The sequence below is a fragment of the Amphiura filiformis genome, chromosome 6, assembly GCF_039555335.1.
Source record: "Amphiura filiformis chromosome 6, Afil_fr2py, whole genome shotgun sequence".
Taxonomy (NCBI): Eukaryota; Metazoa; Echinodermata; class Ophiuroidea; order Amphilepidida; family Amphiuridae; genus Amphiura; species Amphiura filiformis.
In genome coordinates this window covers 74,593,031-74,613,594 of record NC_092633.1, presented here as the reverse complement: position 1 = coordinate 74,613,594, position 20,564 = coordinate 74,593,031, and the positions used below count along the sequence as shown (strand labels likewise).

Below are 20,564 nucleotides of genomic sequence, written 5' to 3'. Positions count from 1 at the left end.
AGACGTTTGCTATTTACATGAAGTGTTGTCAAATATGTTTGAGTAATCCGCCTGACCGCATTTTTAGTTTTTGGTCACTTCGTTTCACATTGTTTGATATTTTGGAGTGAATTTACAAGGTGTCCGCTTTCTAAATTGGGCACTCAATTGTTGTCAGTCAATTTAGGAGTAATTGAAAGCGCAGCGTTCAATTAGGGGCGGAATGTTGGTGCCAATTTAGGCTTTAAGCATTTGTATGTGAGGTGCGCCTTAATTCAGTAAGCGATCTAAATTTAGCTCATCTCTGGACTTGCGCAGAAGTCGTGTAAACAAATCAGACAGACAAAATGGCGGATATTAACCCGTGGTAATTACAATTTGTTCTACCACTGAATACACAAAATCACTAAAATCAGACTAAATAGATATCGTACAGTATTGTGAATTATCAACGAGTATTAAAGAGATATTAAAGAATTGGTTTGTAAGTGAAAACTGTGTTTGGTGCGTATGTTCAACGAATCCCAGGTTACATTCTGCAAAGTAGGGATCGATCTGTCTCAAATAGGCCAAGAGTTCGTTCGTCAGGGCGAAGTTTTGGTAAAACCCCTACATTGTTCATGATGTTCAATTTGTTCTTCCATAGCCCAGTGCAATTTTTGCCTGCAATACTGTTAAATACCACATGCTTTGTGTGCAATTGACTAATAAAAGTAGAAAATTGTATCTTGATTTAGGACTATAAATAATGAGAACCCATTTTTTTTTTTTGAGGAATTTATCATCATGCAAAGTTTTGGTTTCTCAATATTATAACCCTAAATTATAGGTAATTTTCAGTGACGTTTTCTTAGTCAGGTGACACAAAGCATGCAAAATTTGTATATTTTACACTACACATATTTCAGGCAAAAATGCACACAAGGCTATTCAAGTTCAATGTTGATTTTTTTCAGAGGGTTATCACTCCCCTGTCCCCAGCAGTACACAACAGGTTACAGGTACTCAAATTGAAACACATAAAACAAGATATCAAGTTGACAATTTAAATATAGTCAACTGGACTTACTATTTTTTGTCTAGATTTCCAGTTGACTAGATTTAAATTATTTGATATTTTTTATACCTGGATAACTGAGAATATACACAAATACATCTACAAGGCAATCAGTTGGAGAAAGGCACCTGCAGAGCTATCCATACACTGTATGTTCACACTATCTCCTACAATGTAGTTGGTTTCGTTGAATATTACAAGATGAGGCAGCTCACCACTCTTCAATGCAGCGTTGATATTTGACACATCCTGTCATAAAAACACAAAAGGAATCATTATAATTCATGTGTAGCCTAAATATTTAAAAACCAGGTTATAGGAATTAAATCAGCGCTCGAAATAAAGCGCGTCCTTGCATCAAATACCCATGAAAGTAGGCGCGGACCTGCAAATTTCCTACGGAACGGGTCCGTGTGACCCGTAAAATTTGAACCAAGCAAAGAGCAGAAAATCCTAGTTTTTTTGTTCCACAGGAAAATCTGGTTCACGTGATACATCCCGCTCCCTGGGGTACACTTCATTTTTCTTTCCCTTCAAGTTTTCAACCCGTGTTTTCAATTTTCTACAATATACATATTACATACTGTGATCACCGTAGCTAATTCTCTCTCTTGAAATTTCAAAGGCAAGGGTCCTGAGATTTTTCTTCTTATTTCGAGGCCTGAATTAAATAAATCTTGTTTTTTATTATTTTGTAACATTATATTTTAAATATTAATTGATTAACTTTTCAGTCTTAAAAGACTTCAGAGCAAAAGATATTAACTTGTACAGTGGGAGGATAGAGTGGGCAAAGAAAGGGAAGGGAGAGAAGAGAGAGAGCAAAGGACACCTGATTCACAGTTTGGTCCATGTCTAAGTTATCAAAAGCTCAAGTCACTTTCTGATTTGACATGTGCATCTAGATAGTTTTTGTTTCGTTTGTTTTCTTTCTTCTTTTGCCTGGATTACTCATTCAGTGGATGTTTTAAGGTATCATATGTTCTTCCATGAGGCCCAGGGGTCACATTAAAATAGTAACACTTTATTGGAGAATTTTATAGTAACACTTTAGTGAAGAAATATTGCATAGCAAATAACTAGCTAAAAAAACCTCAATATGGTATTAATTTTAGGATTTTGCCCATTTTATACTAAATATATAATTGTTATACAAAAATTCTCGGACAAGCAGCAGTTAGCATCTTGCATGATTGTCGGAAGTTTGTGGTGCTCTGCGTGATTCAACTTGTATGATGCGACGCATACATGCGCATTTATCATGCATATTTTACAGTGTATTTTGTGTGTATCACACAAAATTGCATTTAACTGTACATGCACTGTTTGAGATTTTGTTTGTTTCAGTCAGCAGTACAAAAAAATGCACACAATTCACAGAAGTTCACTTGAAACAAGGGAATATGGTATGTGATACCAGGTGTACTAACCTCTTTGATGATGATAATAGACTTTGTCTTGTCTCCCTTTCCCGATCCAATATAATGCGGAACACTTCTCCATAGCTTGTATGGCACATATCATCTGTCAATCAAATAAAAAAGAAATTTAGAATGTTTACCTTTACCTTAAGTCTTCTTAAATTTAATAACTATATGAATACAATCATCAACCAATTCAAGACATTGGTGCAAATGCTCAATTTTGTTGCTAAATTGAGTTAGGCATGGTTGTGTATAAGGTTGGTGAGCTATAATACACGCATTGTTGGCACTCATAGAATGAAATAGCAATTTTCTTTGTTTTACCTCATTTGTTTGGCATAATAATTAATTCATCATAAATGTGACTTGTTTTCTGGTATTTTCAGTGACAAAGCCAGCTCAAGCAGTACCGGTACTTGTGTCCTTCAGTTTGTTCATTCGTTTGTACATTCACACTTGCACTGGAAGGTAACCCTTTAGCGTTTGTGCAGGGTCTCCTTAAAATGTCTTGCGAATTTGGAATTTACACACATTACCGGTAGTGAATTACATCCAAATATTTGTGGATCAATTGAAAAATTAAATAACATCATGTTTAGTTCTGTATTACTTATTGACAGTGTAAAAGGTTTTTTCAAAATATTGTACAATTACGAAAATATGACTTTAAGGGCAGAGTAATGGAAGAGAACATGCCCCTTTTCCAGCTTCATTATTTCCCAAGTTTAAGTCCAAAGTATATAAAACTTTTTGGAATGGAAACAAAAGTCGGGGAAGCATTATAGTAAGATCAGATTTAAACAATTTAAATGTTTAGTTTTTGAAGTTCACAACATTGATTTTGAAAATGACCAGACATACAAAATTACAATTTTATATTTTCAGCAAAATTAATACAGAAATAGATCAGCTGAGAAACAATGAAAAGGTCAAACTAAAAAGCCACTAAAAACTGAATATGACAAAATGTATTTTAGAAATCATTAACATGTATTATATACATTTAAGTGTTTATTACATTATCAGTTCAGAATATTTTAGATTATTAATTTGATGTCTGTTCTGATAATATAATATATATGCATGTAAGTTTGATGCATACATTATACAGTATAACTGTATTTTTGAGGTATATCGCATTTGTGATTTGTCTTGAAATTTATTGGGGCAACATAACATTGTTAAAAATACAAGTGTTTCCTGCTACATAATCGGTTGTCTGTGATTTTCAAATCTTTTGAATATGTGAAAAATTACACTTGTATTTCCACTTCTTTTATTATCCTGTCGGAATGACTTGTATACAACATAATATGGGAAGGTGATTTACATCTGACAATGTCATTCAGGCAGGATAATAAATGAAGAAACTGAAAAAAAACCACCGAAATACTGGTACCGATAATATGTATTTACCACGGCCACACAAACATGTAAATATAGCTCCTTGGTGGCCTCATGTTGGACTCTTGAAGAGAAGCTTCTTCACAATAACATCTAGGTGCTGAGAAGGTGTCCAGTAGAAGAATCACAGTCTGCGACAACACATGTATAAGTAGGCCCTTCATAGTAGTGTTTTGACTGCTGTACACAGTAGATGCATCATATAACCGGCAAGTCTGCAAAAGACAACATAACAAGAATAAATTATTTAGTACTGTATTTTCTTGCCAAGCAAACTGCTGTGTAAAATCACCACTGAACAATAAATAATAATATTAATATTATTAGTTATTAGGTGAAGCGGAGGTATGGTACGGGTATGGTACGGGAAATTATCGTGCGCGATGTGTCATACTGGGTGAAGGCTGAACCCAGTTAACGCGGTTTACGCGATTCGCTTTATACGCTTACCTCGCCAGTACACGCGTAGATCGGCTTTGCGAAATACGCTCTCACTGACTAGATATAAAGCGTAAAATACGCACTCACTGACAAGATACGAAAATATATTAGGTTAGCGGTGTTCTTTGATGTTTACCTTAGTGGTATGATAAAAACAAACACCCACTTGTTGTGTCGCGATCGGCTGCGGTGTGAGTGGTGTCATGCTTCAGTGAATCCGACTCGATTTTGAATGCAATGATCTCTACTCTCTAGCCTCAAATGTGAACCTAATTGGTGAGCAAATTTGTGACTAGACTTCTCGAGCAAGTTCAGAATGGCAAATTTCAGAAGAAAGCATCATTTGAATAATTACATTTTTTGTACACAGAAATATCATTTTATTTATATTGAAGATTTAAGCTTGCACTGATCATGACTATAAAACCGGGAGCCTGTAAAAAGGAAGTAAAGCTCACACATTTTCTTTGTCAGGGTTCTTTGTGTACAATGTAGTGTGATACTGATACCGTACTTCAATGTAAATGACAAATTATTACAGGCACAACACACTTTTCTTGTTTTAAGCTGTCTGCAAAAGTAACGAGCTTTGGGGCGAGTTTACAAATTACAATAATTATTTAATTTCTTGGTCGGCATGACGTCACTCACGATCATAGATCGCTTCATCTCATTGGTTGTTTTTGCCAGGGTTTAGATTCCATCTTAGCCCTCGGACACAACAAAATTGCTAAATTTATATTTAATTATATTATTTTAATTTTGGATTTTCTCATTTAAAAAATAACTTTTAATGACTTTTACTTGCTACTTTCTAACATGAATCATATATCAACAATAATGATGAATAAACAAACAGCATAACTGCACTTAATATACTATGTGTAAAAGTAAGCATATTAATAAAATAATTAAATGCTGACTCACGTCAAAACGGGTTGATAATTAGTTGTGATAGGCCTACTAAATAAAGAAAATAATAGATAATTAATAATTAAAAGTCACCTTGTCCTATTTTTAAAATCATGAACAGTAAACTCAGAATCAATTGTGAAGGGCCTAAGCATTAAAGGAGTATTTCCGATTTCGTGATCCTAGCATCCTCTTTTTACGACATTTTCCAGTAGATATCCATGAAAAAGCTTATTCCCAAAATTTCAGTTGATTCCGATTATGCATGATTATTTTATATAATGCGCGTGAAAGTCGATTCCGAGTTTATCGTCCCCCTCCCGCGTCACTTTTTGGACACCAAAAACACCCACGTCAAATTTTCAAAAATGCCAAAATAATTCATTATTTTCAAAGTATCAGGGTTTTCACCAGTTTTAGCAATTGGAAACGTATATTTTTGTTTGTAAAACATATAAATTTATAACTTGGAACCAAAACCAGACTCTTTTCTAACTTTTCTAGTCCCTACCCATATAAAAACATGTTTATAAATAACATGTATGAGTGTGGCTTTAAATCAACACGCACTTTAGGTCAATAATGAAATCTGATGAAATAATGAAAAATGAAAAATGAAAAAGTCACCTCACCAACCTGGGAAAAAAAAGGAACGATAAACTCGGAATTGACTTTCATGGGCCTAATATACTGCTCCATAGACAATGTGTTGTAATTTTGTTCTGGAATACCAGAACGAAATTCAAATTTCAAGATATCTTTGCTAAACGAATTAATCTGCAAGAAATATTTTGTACATAATAAACATAAATGTAACCAGAGGTTTCCAGTGATATAAAACTCAACTTTTTTTTTTTAAAGTTGGGGATGATGCTGTGCTGGGGGATCACACAGCCTCATTTTGTGATCCACGTACAGCCTCATCCCCCACTTCTCTCAAAAAAAGTTGAGATTTTTATACCACTGGATACCTCTGGCTACATAATGTTTATGTACCGAATATTTCTTGCAGATTAATTCGTTTATAGCCAAAATATTAAATTCTCGATCATGAGAGCCAACTTGGAGTACGCACAGTTATTTGCGCCCGGCGTACTACGCAAAATACCGGCGCTTACGGCGCAAACACAGCTTTTGAGAATTGACCAATCACACGATCGTTGCTAGGCAAGGTCAAGATTCGGTCATGCAGGTCGCATGGTCGTGTTATTCTATGAAAAGTACGCTGACACAGAAGGTACATCCTCTCATGATCGAGAAATTGTTATTTTGGCTATAGCAAAAATATCGCCAAATTTGAATTTTGTTCTGGTATACCAGAACGAAATTACAACAGTGGCCTATGCCATGAGCAGTGTAGGCCTATACACATAATCATGTTTAACTCGCAAACGCAAAATCGGAATCAACAAAACTTTTGGGAATAAGCTTTTTTCGTGGATATCTACTGAAAAATATCATAACTTAGAAGATGCTAGGCTAGCACTCAGGATCACGAAATGAAGTGTTATGGTAAAAATTAAAGAAAGATATTAAAAGTTGATATTATTTGTTCGATATGGGATAACATTTTTACTGTTTGGGTTCACTTTGCATAATTATTTATGAATTAGTACTCAATTAGATCATAAAAATATTGGAACTTACGTCGTCGTTGGGTTCTCATCGGCAGAGCATTGGCCATTGGCATTGCAGAGTGAGTCAGTCATTCAGTAAGCTTACAACATACATGTTACATGCTAACGCCTTGGCTTTGGTTGTTGAAACACGGAACTTGCGATAAAGAAACCGCATTCTTTTTCTCCCCTTTTGACAATAGTACTACACCGTCCGTGATCATGATACAATTTAATTTTACCTGGTAACTTCGGCTTGAGGAGTAATTATAAATTGATATGATATTTTTAAATTTGAACTTTAAAATACGGAAATCGTCTCGTTGTTTTCATAAATGCAGCTCGTATGAATTGTCGCCAGATATGGTGAGGGCGCTATCACTCTCATTTGGCAGAATTCCTCGATTTGAGAGTAACTCTCAAACGAGCTATTTTATGGATTTGAGAGACTCTCATATTGGACAATTCTTCGATCTGTGAGTACTCTCAAATGAGGGTTTTCCTGGATTTGAGAGACTCTCAAACTGGACATTTCATCGATTTGAGTGCTCTCAAAGCAACTCTCAGATCGAGGAATTCCTTTGCTCACATAACTCCCTTCTACTGGGATCTTGCTGCTGTAGAGGTCCTGGTGCAAATGTTCAACTCTGGATACAATTCCATCCCGGTCTGTTATTACTTCCCCATCCTCATCTTGCAGGGCAACCATATGTGATCTCCCAAGTGTTATAATGCTTGTAGCCCTTCTGCATGTTTCCAAGGCTTGCTGTATCTTATTGACATTGTGTTCTCTTAGTTCTGCCTTCATTCCTATTCCTGATGGTTTTACATACTTCCGAGTATATTCTGATCATGCTGATTGGTTTGCTGTTTCATTTCCCCCTTCTTCTTGAGAAGCGTTAGAGTTTATCTTCCTTCTTTTACACTTCCTTTACATGTCAGCTATTTCCCTGGCACAGCTATTGATTGTTTCTTCTATGGCTTTGTATTTTTCAGTAAAATCACACTCCTTCGTGTATCTTCCATTGCATCATCAAACTTGTAATGCTAACTGGAACCCACTGAGATCCTTAGCACCCTCCATGCTCTCTCACCTTGCCTGCATGGATTACTCTTGGATTAAACATGTTACACTAATCCCAGACTAAATTCAAATTAAGAATTCGATCTAATGGATTTGTATTTCAATATGATGAAAGAGTATAATCCAAATTCTAATCTATATGCGGATCATAGGGCCTCAGTGAACTAGGCCTATTATCTAAATAGGCCTATGGCCAAGAATTACTTAATTTGATTATAAGATGAACATTTTTCAATCTTATAGATTAAATTCAATTATCAAATAATCTATTAAATTCTGATTTATTAATCTAAGGTTGGATTTGTCCCTCATCTCAATTCTGAAGATCACAACTTATTAAAACTTTATAATCTCAGCTGAGACTAGAACCAACAGTCTCAGGTTAAATACTAGGCTCAGCCCTGGAATCCCGCACAGGTAATGATGATACCGCCCTCGTCTGAGAAATTCCGTGACCTATTTCATACGTCACGGAAATGACGTCATATGTTGGCTTATCGTCAATCAATTTCGTCGATTGAATTTTCTCGAAATCTTGTTCTAAAGCAACCACTGAATCCTACATAAATCTTTAACATCTGTCGTTATACGAAAATAATTTTTCCATATTACAGTGGTAATAACTACCAGACGCATGTCCGCCACATCAAATATACAAAATCTTCAAGCATCGGGTGAGTTTTTACTTAATTTACTGAGGCGTATTTTAGGTTTGACTCAGGTATCCGGTTTGACTGATGTAAACAATGTACACCATCATGTACACATTAAATCTTACAAGTGTAGCTTCTCTGATCTTGTCTGTGCTAAGTAATAGTATCAACACACTATAGAGCACGGGGGGTCAGAGCACACGAATAATTAAGTTGTAGACATACAGCGTTTTTCCAGTGTTATTCGGACTTGCGATATACATGTATGAGGAAAATCATGAAAATGGCCGCTGCTGAACTGATAATAAACAATGATCATGAATGAAATGAACATCGACATATTGCATGTAATTGATTGACTGCATGATTGATAAATGACTGAGTCTGAAGGTGTTTTCTTTTATTTTTTATTAATTTAACTGTCAATCTTGTTCATGTGTTAATCAGGTAAATTAAGTAATTAGTAATTCTAAACTAGAACAGTCATATTCAAAATATCTGTGCAAAAGCAAACCGTTCATTAGGATTCATCTTATTAAGACGTAATCTTTATTCATGTAACCAATCCACCAAACGTCACTTACAGCATACATATCACTAGTCTGGCCGCAAGTTAAATATTCCTCGTCCGTCTGAGATCCGCACACAAAAAAGAACATAGCTGGATGCAGAAAAGAGCAGCACGATTTATTCTCAATGATTACAAATCTAAATCTCCCGGTTGTGCGACCCAGATGGTCAAAGATCTTTGACTAGAACCACTCAGCACCAGGAGGAAGGCTAGAAGACTCTGCGTTTTTCAACAAGCAAGACTAGGTGACCTGTCCCTGCCCATCGGAAACCTTCTACAGCCCGTCCAGCGCCAGTCGCGGCATCATCATTTGAGGGCCTGCTTGAAAAGCAGTGCTTGTCACTGAAGCAGTATAACCCTCAATAAAGAAAGAATAAATAAAATAAATAAATCATCCGGAATCTTACTCAACTATAATCAGCAAATAAAGACTGCTACAAAAACTCATTTGTACCAAAGACAATTACGTGATTGGAACTCTCTTCCACCACACCTAATCAGCATCACAAAACCAGAAACCTTCAAAACTGCAGTAACCAAGTACGGTATCTAAGGCTAAGCAACCAAGACTAGCAAGAATTATCAAAACCACAGCGCAGATCACACATCCTGGCCAGTCTCAATTCTGGAGTGTTGCATTGGACAGTACCAAACTCAAGACTTAGCCAAGATCGAACACTATGAACACAAGTGGTTCTGCGATAAACACACCCCTACTCGGTCACCCATACAAAGCGAGATTTATTACACACTGCAAAGCGAGGCTAAAAAAGAAACATGCATTTACACCGAGGAAATGTGCATTTCGCATTAGAAGTGAGGAGCCTGCTTATATACCCCCCTCACTACGACGTCAGAAGCATTATAAACGGCATCCTCGCTATGTTTTTGTTTTTTTCCTCGCTTTGCTCCTCGCTATACTACAAAAACCTCGGTTTGATGGTATTTTGCTATTACACACGGCCTCACTTTGATAGTGCATTCGAACTCAGTCATGCATGCATGGTTCAGCGGCGTAGGTGGGTTTTTTTCCAGGGGGAAGCCTGTATGGGGCGGAGGGCCGTTTTTTTATAAAGCGTGAAAATGCGCGAAAATTCAAGTCAAAAAGCGCGAAAATGCGTTTTCCAGTATTTACCCTGCTGCTAGTCAACCACTCAACCAGGAACACGGAAAACCATTGCAAAAACAATGCCTACTTCCTGCATCCACTTCCTTTCCGTCAGTTTTACTCTTTCTTGGCTCAGGGATAAGAGTGGGAAACCCGTCACGTCATATGAGGACGGGTTTCACATTTGAGCCTTTGCTACACTGGAAATTATAACTCCCCTCCGTGTATATAATTTTATTCTGAAAACTTTTAATACCCGCGTATGTGGAAATCTCTAGCATGCCCCATACAAAGAGTGGGAAACCCGTCCTCATATGACGTGACGGGTTTCCCACTCTTATCCCCCTGAGCCAAGAAAGAGTAAAACTGACGGAAAGGAAGTGGATGCAGGAAGTAGGCCGATAGTTTATTAATTACATCATTAATTCACCGAATCCCCAGAGTTCTATTCAACATGTTCAAGTATTACTTACCATGTTTATTTTAACTATTCGGATTATATTTTACAACTTCTGGAAGCTTGGTGAGTCATTATTTTTTCGTCGATATTTGCATGAAAACTATTTATTATCAGTTTGTGTTTGTTTATTGGTGAATTTACATTGAAAAGTAGTGTGTTTGGCAAAATTCTCAAAATTCACGATGGACCACCAAAATCGCGATGGACCCCCAAAATCGTGATTTTTTGCACTTTTTGCGTGATCGCGCGAAACTCCGATGCCTATCATATGTATCGCATATCATATGGATTCCCCATCTCTCTGCCCTCCTCTCCCTCTCTCTTTTTTCCTCTCTCCCTCCTTTTTCCTCTTTTTTCCTTGCACTAGGGGGCGGGGGCCCAAATAGGGAATTTTTGCTGGGGGGCAATTGCCCCCCTGCCCCCCGGCAGCTACGCCACTGGCATGGTTCCATGCTGATACTGTAAGTTAACTGTTAATGGTTCCATGCTGATACTGTAAGTTAGGCGTTTTGGGTCAAGCTGGGAGAAAAAAATCCCAGGTCAACCCAAAATAGCGTATCCCACATGATAACTACCTAAGTTATCGTAAATCCGTTTCTCCCAGGTCAACCGTAAATTTTGGGTTGCCACATTCGCCCTGCAAACGTCCAGGATTTTTAGCCAGGTCGACCCACGACAAGCATGCAAATAGCATGAATAGGCCTACATGTACATGACCCGACCATGGCGATATAGGCCTACACATGTGACGAGTATAATATTACATGTATAAACCATTGTACAGCGTTCATTTATAACTTTTGCAAGCGCCGGTGAGGCCTTGACCAGGGCAGTAAAAAATGCGAAGTTTCCCGGTAATGTAAATGCGACGAAGTTGGATTTCCCGTCACGCCTGCGGCGAAGGGGGGGGGATCTGCCCCCCTCAGATGTTGAACATTTTTGAAAAATGACACCTAAATGACGCGATTTGGTGCAACATTTTTGCGATTTTTTGTTTTATATGACAAGTCATAAAGGAGCCTAAATAAGCTTTAAAAATGAACACAATTAGCACTCTGTTACATGAATTAATCACAAAGTATAACCATCAAAGTGTCACAACTTAACCAGTATAATACCACGACAGTTTCGGAAATTCAACTCACAACAGAACCTGTCTACCACTCTAGCTCCGCCCATGTTGAACTTTTTTCCAGCCCTGAGTACCGCCCTACAAAAATGCATCGACCTTGTGTATGAAATTAAATGTACGCATGCGCCCTTTTGTGCCGATCGCCGTGATTGAGAAACCTGCATGATTGCTATTTTTAGTGGAGGCTAATGGTAACGCTTTTGCTGGCTTCTGTTATATCATTCATCCCATTACGCACTATGTAATACTTGATCAAAACTGTCGGTGGGAACCACGAACATGACGAACCAGGAAGTAGGATTGAGAATTCTGCCTGGGCAATTTGCGTACGTATTTTCTATGGGTTAAGCTTATCCATTCACATCAACTTCAGGCCAAGTTGCCCTAGATTTCCTGCTGGCAGTAAAAGCTTCCCGGTAATGAGATTACCGAATTACCCACTTTTTCCCGCTGTGGCCTTGACGATATCAGTTTGTCTGGACTTGGCATCTAAATTAATTCACATAGACCTACTCTCATATTAATATTTATTTTAAGTATTAATTTACAAAATACAGAGGCAAATTTAAGGAGATATATAGTCATACTTCCAAGGTTTTCTACTTGAATTTGCGTCAATGTACACACATGATATAAAGCTTTTAAAGCTTACATCCAAGTTCGCCAACGGTACAACTCGTCAGCCCATACAGCGCTCTGTTTCAGACTTATGAGAAAAAGAAAGTAATAAATTTTGAGAAGAGGTCAGTCACATATGATCAAATAATCCAACAAAGAATCACCCTGCCTAGATGTGACGGACATAGGCCTACATGTTTTATACTTTATTATTATTTGGTCCACAACAACAACCACCACGAATGGAGTGCCAATTTCTATTAGCCTAGAAGCTGTCTTTCGATCAACAAGCGCTGAATCTCCCAGCTTGACCAATTCGGCGTAAGTTAACTGTTAACTGTCATAGCACTCTACGTAGCATTTCTTCTGTAAAAGATTCCAGTGCTGTACTGGTACTTGAAGTGCCAGTGCAGTGGTCACTTTAATGTTACCGAAATTTATTTTGATGACTTATCTGTATCTTCAGAGCACATACATGTCTCAGTGCTAACAATTCGCCGACGTGTCATTTGAGCAACTTTTTTTGGCGCTATTATTAGGGATGCTCACTGTGAATACATTTGCCGCTAAACGGTTTCCCATTTACTGTATGCGTGCACTCACCTATGGAGATATTTTCCATGGCAGCCATCTATGATCATACTTGAGGTTCCACCAAACAAACCATGGGTTTTGAGGTCATTATATTGTAACGGGCACCAGAATGGTTGGTCTTAATAATAAGTGTAGGGTTTGAAATGTTAGGATTTAAGGTAATATCATTATTTACCATGTTTATTATTTTGTTTATTTTGATTGTGTCATTGTTAATTAATGTAGGTTTTTGGTTTCATATCAAATTATATTTCTATCTGTAGTGTAATTAATCGATCATGATCATCATCAAGTTAAGTTATTTTCCATCGTAATCAATATGGTCTTTAAAACTGTTTTTAATAGATCATGGTTTATCTTTAATTTGAAAAGGTCATTTACCTCATTTACGCTGCATCCTTTGATTCTCAATTTTATGAGTTCTTCAAATGTTTATGTCTTCATTGTGTATTGTCTTCCATTCATAGAAGTTTTAAGAGCACTTTAGCAATTGATTCCTTTTATATGAGTGTGTATTGTTATCCTAAAAACTTAAGTGTGGTGTAAATTATTGCCACTTATCTTTTAGCTTGAGATGGTAGGTGACCTACTTATGAATTATTCATGAGAAAGTTTTATCTCTTTATCAGGTTATGTATTGTTAAGATTAGTCATTAAGTAAATGCTTAGTTAGGGTTATTATTTATGCTGTTGCAGAGATGGTACTCAAGTGTTTTCCCATATGAACTTGTTTCTTAGATTATTTTCACTTCACTTCCATCCTAGCCTGCAACTGATAAACATCAAATCTTCCATCTTAGCTTCCAACTGGTCAACATCAACAACTCAATCTTCATCATAATTTACCATCTTAATATTGTTTCTACAGAGTATTATATTAAAGCCGGAGCATTAACATTGTATATCCACCAAGTCTTCCATCTGTGTGTATTTATTTTGTGTAACGGTATTGGACATTTATTATCGCCCGAGTAAGCCCCTGGATCCAAAGTTGAACAAAAAGAAAATCACCCTAAAAATCTCTACCGTTACAATATTTTTTGTTGTATGTCAACAAAATCGTTTAAATTTTCAGGATGATCTTATTTCATGTTGTTATAAGCAAATGTTCCAGATAACGCTAGTTAATAAATACATAAAGAACTAGAGTCAACAGACGCTGAATACAAGCCGCAATTTGACCCCTATAACTTGACCCCTGGGTTACGGATGGGGTCAACTGCTCTTGCATTGTGCTTAGGATGTCATAAGAAATATTCCTGGTGAATTTCAGCTTAATCGGAACTTATACATGGATTTTGATTTTTGAAAATTTTTGATTGACCTTTTGACCCTCTTAATGACCTTTGACCTCAATGAAAAAAAACTGTATGTACACCGACAAAATGCATTGTTCCAATTTTAATTAAAAAATTCTAACATGTTTAGTTCTTGAGATAAAAATTCTTAAAGTTATTCAGCTAAAAACAGGAAGTGACCCCTTAATGACCTTTGACCCCAAAAATAAAAATACCGTGCATACATCAGGGAACACTGATTCATGTGTGATGGTTATATTATTCTGGTCTGTTTATCTTTTGAGATAAAAATTTTTTGAACATTTTTGATAATTTTGGTTTTGACCGGAAGTAACCCTTAATGACATTTGACCCCAAAACTGTAGACATCCTAAAGACCCTGGCTAATAGCAATGCATGTGTGTTAATGGCGACTCTCTGCTGTGTAATTTGTACAGACAGTGATTTTTGAATATTTGTTTACAAATTTTTCAGATTTTGTCCGGAAATGACCCCTTAATGACCTTTGACCTCAATTCTTTTTAGGAAGTTTTAAGCACTGCCACATGTTGATTCATATGCATGAGTCACATGATCATTGCATGTAATTTGTGGAAGGAGTAGCATTTTTTGTGAAATCAACATTTTTGGCCATAAGGTCAAGGTCACAGTCAGGTCAAAGTCAAATGTAAGGTTTGGCCTAGTCCAGTGGTCATTTGACTCAAGTATGGTTGAAATCTGTCGAAGCATAAGAGAGCTAGGGTGAAACGTGGCAAGTCACGCAAAATGTCACGAGTTGCCAGAAAGAAAGAAAGAAAGAAAGAAGAAGAATTGGAAGAAGACAGCACAAGCCGACGTTTGACGTCGGCTTGTAAAAAGCACCTTAAAATTGCACTTTCTGTTAGTATTACATGTTAGCAGCCCTTTAAAACCGTGACACTCGAAAGGACATATCTCTGGAATGAAACGTCCGATTAAGATTATTTAAGCGCCAAAATGTTTCTTTCATCAATTCCCAGCCAATAAGTTAGGTCTGAATCAATTTAAAAGTACTTCAATTTTTAGTGGACATGCCTACTATTGTTTACTTCTGAATTTACATTGATTTACATGCATGGTGTCATGTTTAACACAGATTCTGAGTCTGACGCATTTTGAGATAGCTCCACATGTTCTATCCTCATATCCATCATCGGTTATCAGTGGCCTGGATTGAGGATAGAATTTTCGATCAAAACTTGGGCTTCTGCTTTGGAGATCCACAACTTTGGCTGGCTGCCAGTTGAGTTGCAGTTTGCAACCATGTAATATGGTAGTCAGATCGTATATACATGAACATGTTTGACGCATACATCATTCATGACAAACTTTCAAGTTAAAGTGGCCTTGAAAATTATCAATAATTTATTTTTTACGATAATGCCTCATTAATGAGTCATTACATCTTGATAAAAATCAAGTTGTGTTGGAATAATGCAGTTGATGTTAAATTTTGTAAGTTATTTAAATTGCAACTTGTTTTAAAAATGCAACAATACTTTTTGTGTCTGTTATATCCTGAACTCATGATTTGTTTTCCATTGTTTATTGTAGACCCTTTCAATGATGCAGTTGAAGAAACTGGCGGATCACAGGACGTAATCCACATCAGGTGAGGTGATTTGCATGTGGGAATGATGAAAAATATAGTATCTGCCCTTATTATTAACTACTAACCCAACCAAAAGCCACAAATGACTGCAGCACATAACTTTGAGAGCAAGTATCCCAAATTAACTTAATGACCCTAAATTGTGTATGGGTGTCCGTATGTATGTCCATATAGATGTCCGTATGTACATGTATGTGACAGTAATAATACTTTTAATAAAATGCTCTCAGGTGAAGAGTTCAAATGGCATTGCAAGCCAATTTGGGACATAGTATGCGGGTCTCCATAATTTGGAGGTCATTTCAAGGTCACAAGAGGTAATTTAAGGTCAAATTAATTAGGGCTCAACCGAATCCGATATCAATTTTATAATATTGGCTGATGATATCCGATCCGATATCAGAATAAAAATTAGTTTTCGGTGACTTTGGAGAACCACTGGACCTATTCTGAAGTGCTAGGATCATATTAGAGTTAATTTGAAAGAAAAAAAAGAAAAATTAAAAAAAAATATATGAAAAAGTTACTAAACTTGTTATCCTTTTACAATGTATATGCAAACCATTAACTAATGTTTATCTCTTCATCTATCACATATTAGAGATGCATTCGTTTTCCATACATAGATGAAGAGATAAACACAAATTAATTAATGCTTTGTATATATACTAGGATAACAAACTGAAATTTTTTCATAATTTTTTCTAGCACTTCAGAATAGGTCCAGTGGTTCGCTTAAAAAAATTGATCTAACACTTGATCTAACATAGCCAAATTGTAACATTTGTTGAGGATGCCCTCAATATTCTTCAAAATTATGTTGTTTTTACAAAAACTGCAAAAATCAAAGCTCTAGGTGCTGTAGTTTCGTCAAAGACTCAGATTTTGAATATAATGCAGGAACCGTCGTTTATTATTACGATGGATATTTTAGTAGAATGCGTACACGATGTTCATAACACAGTACGTACATGGCGTGCGGGCCGGTCAAACACATCAAAGGACCGTAGCATAGCACGACCAAAGGAGTGACACGCATTGGCATCATCAGTGTAAATTCCAATTTTCTTTGCGTTAAATGCCTCAGTTAATGGCTCAAAATTAGAAGCTAACATTTTATGTAAAAGAAATACTAATTTATTTTTTGGAAATGTTACAATGGCTTTAACAGGTTGTTTATAATGGGTACAATAAAGTAAGAAACACTGATAAAAAGGAAATTCTTCAAAATCTTGCAAGATTCTAACATGGTTTGAATGACTGGCTCTCTGAATCTCACTTACATTTGCAATATGTAACAACATTTACTTTTTTACCGGTACCGGTACTTAATATTTTCCGATTTGTAGAAAGAGTTTGTAATTATTGTTTGTTACTTTGTTATAGAATCCAGCAGAGAAACGGCAGGAAGACTTTAACCACCATTCAGGGGATTGCTGCCCACTATGACAAAAAGAAGATAGTCAAGGTTTGCAAAAAGGTACGCACTCCTTCTCAGCACAATAACTTGTGCTGGTCATTGTGGACAACTTTGGATATTCCGTTTAGCAAAGCATACATTTGCTAACGGTCTGTTTTTGCTGTTGTTTTTTTTAATTATTATTATTCGGGGTTACTTCCGGTATGCAATCAAATTTCTTCAAAATGCTGCTGCTTCCAAATTACTTTGTACGACAATTCTCTTGGTCGGGCTGATGTCACAAAGGGGAAATAGCCTTGTAAAACCAGTGTGCGCATGTGAAGCGCATGTGCAGTTCCCCTTTCTCGAGCTGGTTGCTATGCGCGCGCTTATGCAAAGGGGACAATGTTCCCGGATGTCCGACCGAGTGAATGTCACTGGAACCATTGGCTAGTGGCATAAATGTAATATGACCTACTCAAGGTCAAAGGTCATAGTCAATAGGCATAGAATGGTCACTAATGGCCAAAAATGTTAATTACTTAAATTTTCACTAAAAATGCTACTCCTTAACATAAAAAGAAAGGTGTCAAAGGTCATTTGGGGGTTATTTTTGATATGCAACAAACTACCTTGAATACTGCTGCTTCCACAAATTATATAGTATAATGTTACTTGGTCACTAGGACGAATGGCTGGAATCACAAAATATCTCTTGACCAACTTGCGGTCAAAGATTGTACAAATTTCATTTATGGCAGAATATGCACCATTGAGGCCGTGATGAGTTGGTCAAAGATGTTGTTGAGTGTGTAGGCCCCTCGTCCTTGTTTAGAGTGTCGCTCTAAACAAATCTGATGAAACCACTAGTGTAGTGGTGATTACTGGTGAAACATCACTAAAACGTGAGTAAATCCCTATCATTTTTTGTTGGAATTCACAGTTGTCACAGCTATGATCTAAATAATGGTTATTTTTTGTTGCAGGAATTTGCTTGCAACGGGACTGTTGTAGAGCATCCCGAATATGGTGAAGTGGTGCAGCTGCAAGGAGACCAGCGCAACCAGATTTGTGAGCTGCTGACTAAGGTTGGACTTGCCAAGAAAGATCAGCTCAAAGTGCACGGTTTCTAAACTCATCATTTAAAGGATTTCTTCTTCTTGTCACTTAAAAAAACTGAATGAGGGAAAGATAATTTTGGAGATAGCACCTTAGCTCTATTAAGCAAGTTTTGAGTACGGTAGTAATAAGTGTGTAATAATAAGTCAATTTAAGCTGTAATAATATTGAAGCATACGTTCTATGATTATTTAGTGTGGCTGTGCATCAGTGATCATCTGGTTGTTCAGGAAACGAATGGAGGAATCTTTTACACAATGTCATATATGTCAACAATATAGGTCTGGTGACCTTCCTGTTCTATCAAAACCCCACTGCCTGCCCTGTAGATATACTCAAATCAAAATATGCAAGTTAAAATTGATAATACCACAACATGTAGACTATCCAGACTAACGTAATCAGAATAATTGCAAGATGGAGGTCAGAGAAAGGACAGGTCGTATGTGTAGAGGGTTTTGTAATATTAACATTGTAACTTTCTTTTTGATATGTATTGAATAAACCCATCTTTTTATAATAAAAAAACAAGTAATAAAATATGTGTAGTGTAATAGTAGTGGGAATCAGGGAGATGGTGAATAAGAGAGTGAATGGCATTATGTTTTGCAGCTTTGTGTATCGATTAGTAATCGGCCAAATATCATTATGTTATTAGATGATAATGATATTTGGTTGACTCCCAAAACTAGATCAGGAGGGGTACTGGCACACATGTGAACCAGATCAAAATGGTGCCACATGATAGTCAAACAAAAATGTTCTGTGCTTGATTCCAGTTCTTAATTAGGCAGGGAATAGGCATCAATATAACCCGTCCGGCACCTTGACGTGTACACGTATACCTATGATGGTTACAGGAATTGTATCAGGTACTATTCACCCTTTGCACAGATCCACCATCTTGTTACTAAAATCGGGTTCTCTCTGCAATTCAGGCATTTCTTACTCACAATAATGCAATGCATTTAGAAATCTTTTACAAAGCGTACATGGGAAGTAATTGGAGCACACATGAAATGCTTAAGTAACACAACACACACTTTGCTTGGAGAACCTTGTTTTGAGATGACCATGCAAAGAGTCAAAGTATCTTGAGCAAGATCTGTTACATCTTTCTGAAGGATCTAGTGTACTCTATACTTTTGTTCGCTGTGTAATGTAGTTGAAAATGTATTTTGTTGATGTCTACACTCAGTATCCTGCATCAGTGAAGTTTCATACACGCCTTATATCAAAGCAGCCAATCAGAAAAGCGGTTAGAAAAGTATGCAGAGTGCATTGATTGTGTATAATGGCACTCCATGTACTACATGTAGTGCTTTCGCATGGTTTCGTGTCACGTAGGATTGATTCATTTTTCAGGCGGGTTGATGCATTTATATTTGGTTCCATTTTCCAACATTTTAGTGATAATTTTGTTATAAAAACAGGAAAGATCACACATTTTGTGTATAAAATGGGTTTATAAATGCATATTGTTGCTCGGTGCTTGCGAAATTGTACAAAATAATACATTTGTACTGAGATGTTGATGTGTCTAATGCACTCCCGCACATCTCAGTACGTATACATTATTTTGTTCCAATTTCACTCCCAGTGATACAAATTTATAAACCTATAATTCAACTTGTGCTCCCAATGTGTGCCAGTCAAACAATATAATAATGCACACTATAATGAAAGACGGATAAAAAGACTAAATGGTGTCTGAAATTCTGACAACTAACAGAAAATGCGGTACTGCGCAGGTTGCCAACCAATCACAGCACTTGTTTGCCCTGACGTCAGACGCTAACTAGTTATTTTATCTCTGTCTTTCATTATACCTGCAGGAGCTAGTGATTCTGTTTATCAATGTTATGAGTCTCACTATATACAAAACAATTTTTAATTAACTTGACCAGACTAATTGTAGTGAAAAAAGCAATGATTTTGCTACAATTATTATTTATGATGAAAACTCAAAAGTTGCATTATATGAAAAAGTTTGTGAAAATCTATATCATAATTCCCGAGTAAATGTCACATGACTAAGGGATATTTCCTATAATTCTATTTTTTG

The 20,564-nt window shown here is 36.5% G+C and overlaps 1 protein-coding gene and 1 long non-coding RNA gene across 3 annotated transcripts; one reads left to right on the top strand and one right to left on the bottom strand.

The window, feature by feature from the left end:
- Positions 1-597: 597 nt before the first annotated feature.
- Positions 598-7,032, bottom strand: LOC140156024 (uncharacterized). Of its 2 annotated transcripts, none has more exons than XR_011859451.1 (3): positions 6,865-7,032; positions 2,467-2,560; positions 598-1,285 (listed from the first exon to the last, which is right to left on the bottom strand). It is a non-coding gene; the product is annotated as an uncharacterized lncRNA (long non-coding RNA). The 2 variants fall into 2 exon arrangements; XR_011859452.1 differs by lacking the exon at positions 6,865-7,032 and adding an exon at positions 3,846-3,878.
- Positions 7,033-8,421: 1,389 nt separating this feature from the next.
- LOC140156023 (eukaryotic translation initiation factor eIF1-like) lies at positions 8,422-18,812 on the top strand. The gene is made up of 4 exons (XM_072179119.1): positions 8,422-8,591; positions 15,924-15,981; positions 17,368-17,461; positions 18,367-18,812. Exons 1-4 carry the CDS (start codon positions 8,552-8,554, stop codon positions 18,511-18,513), a joined length of 339 nt encoding a protein of 112 aa, XP_072035220.1. The 5' UTR covers positions 8,422-8,551; the 3' UTR covers positions 18,514-18,812.
- The last annotated feature ends 1,752 nt before the right edge of the window (positions 18,813-20,564 follow it).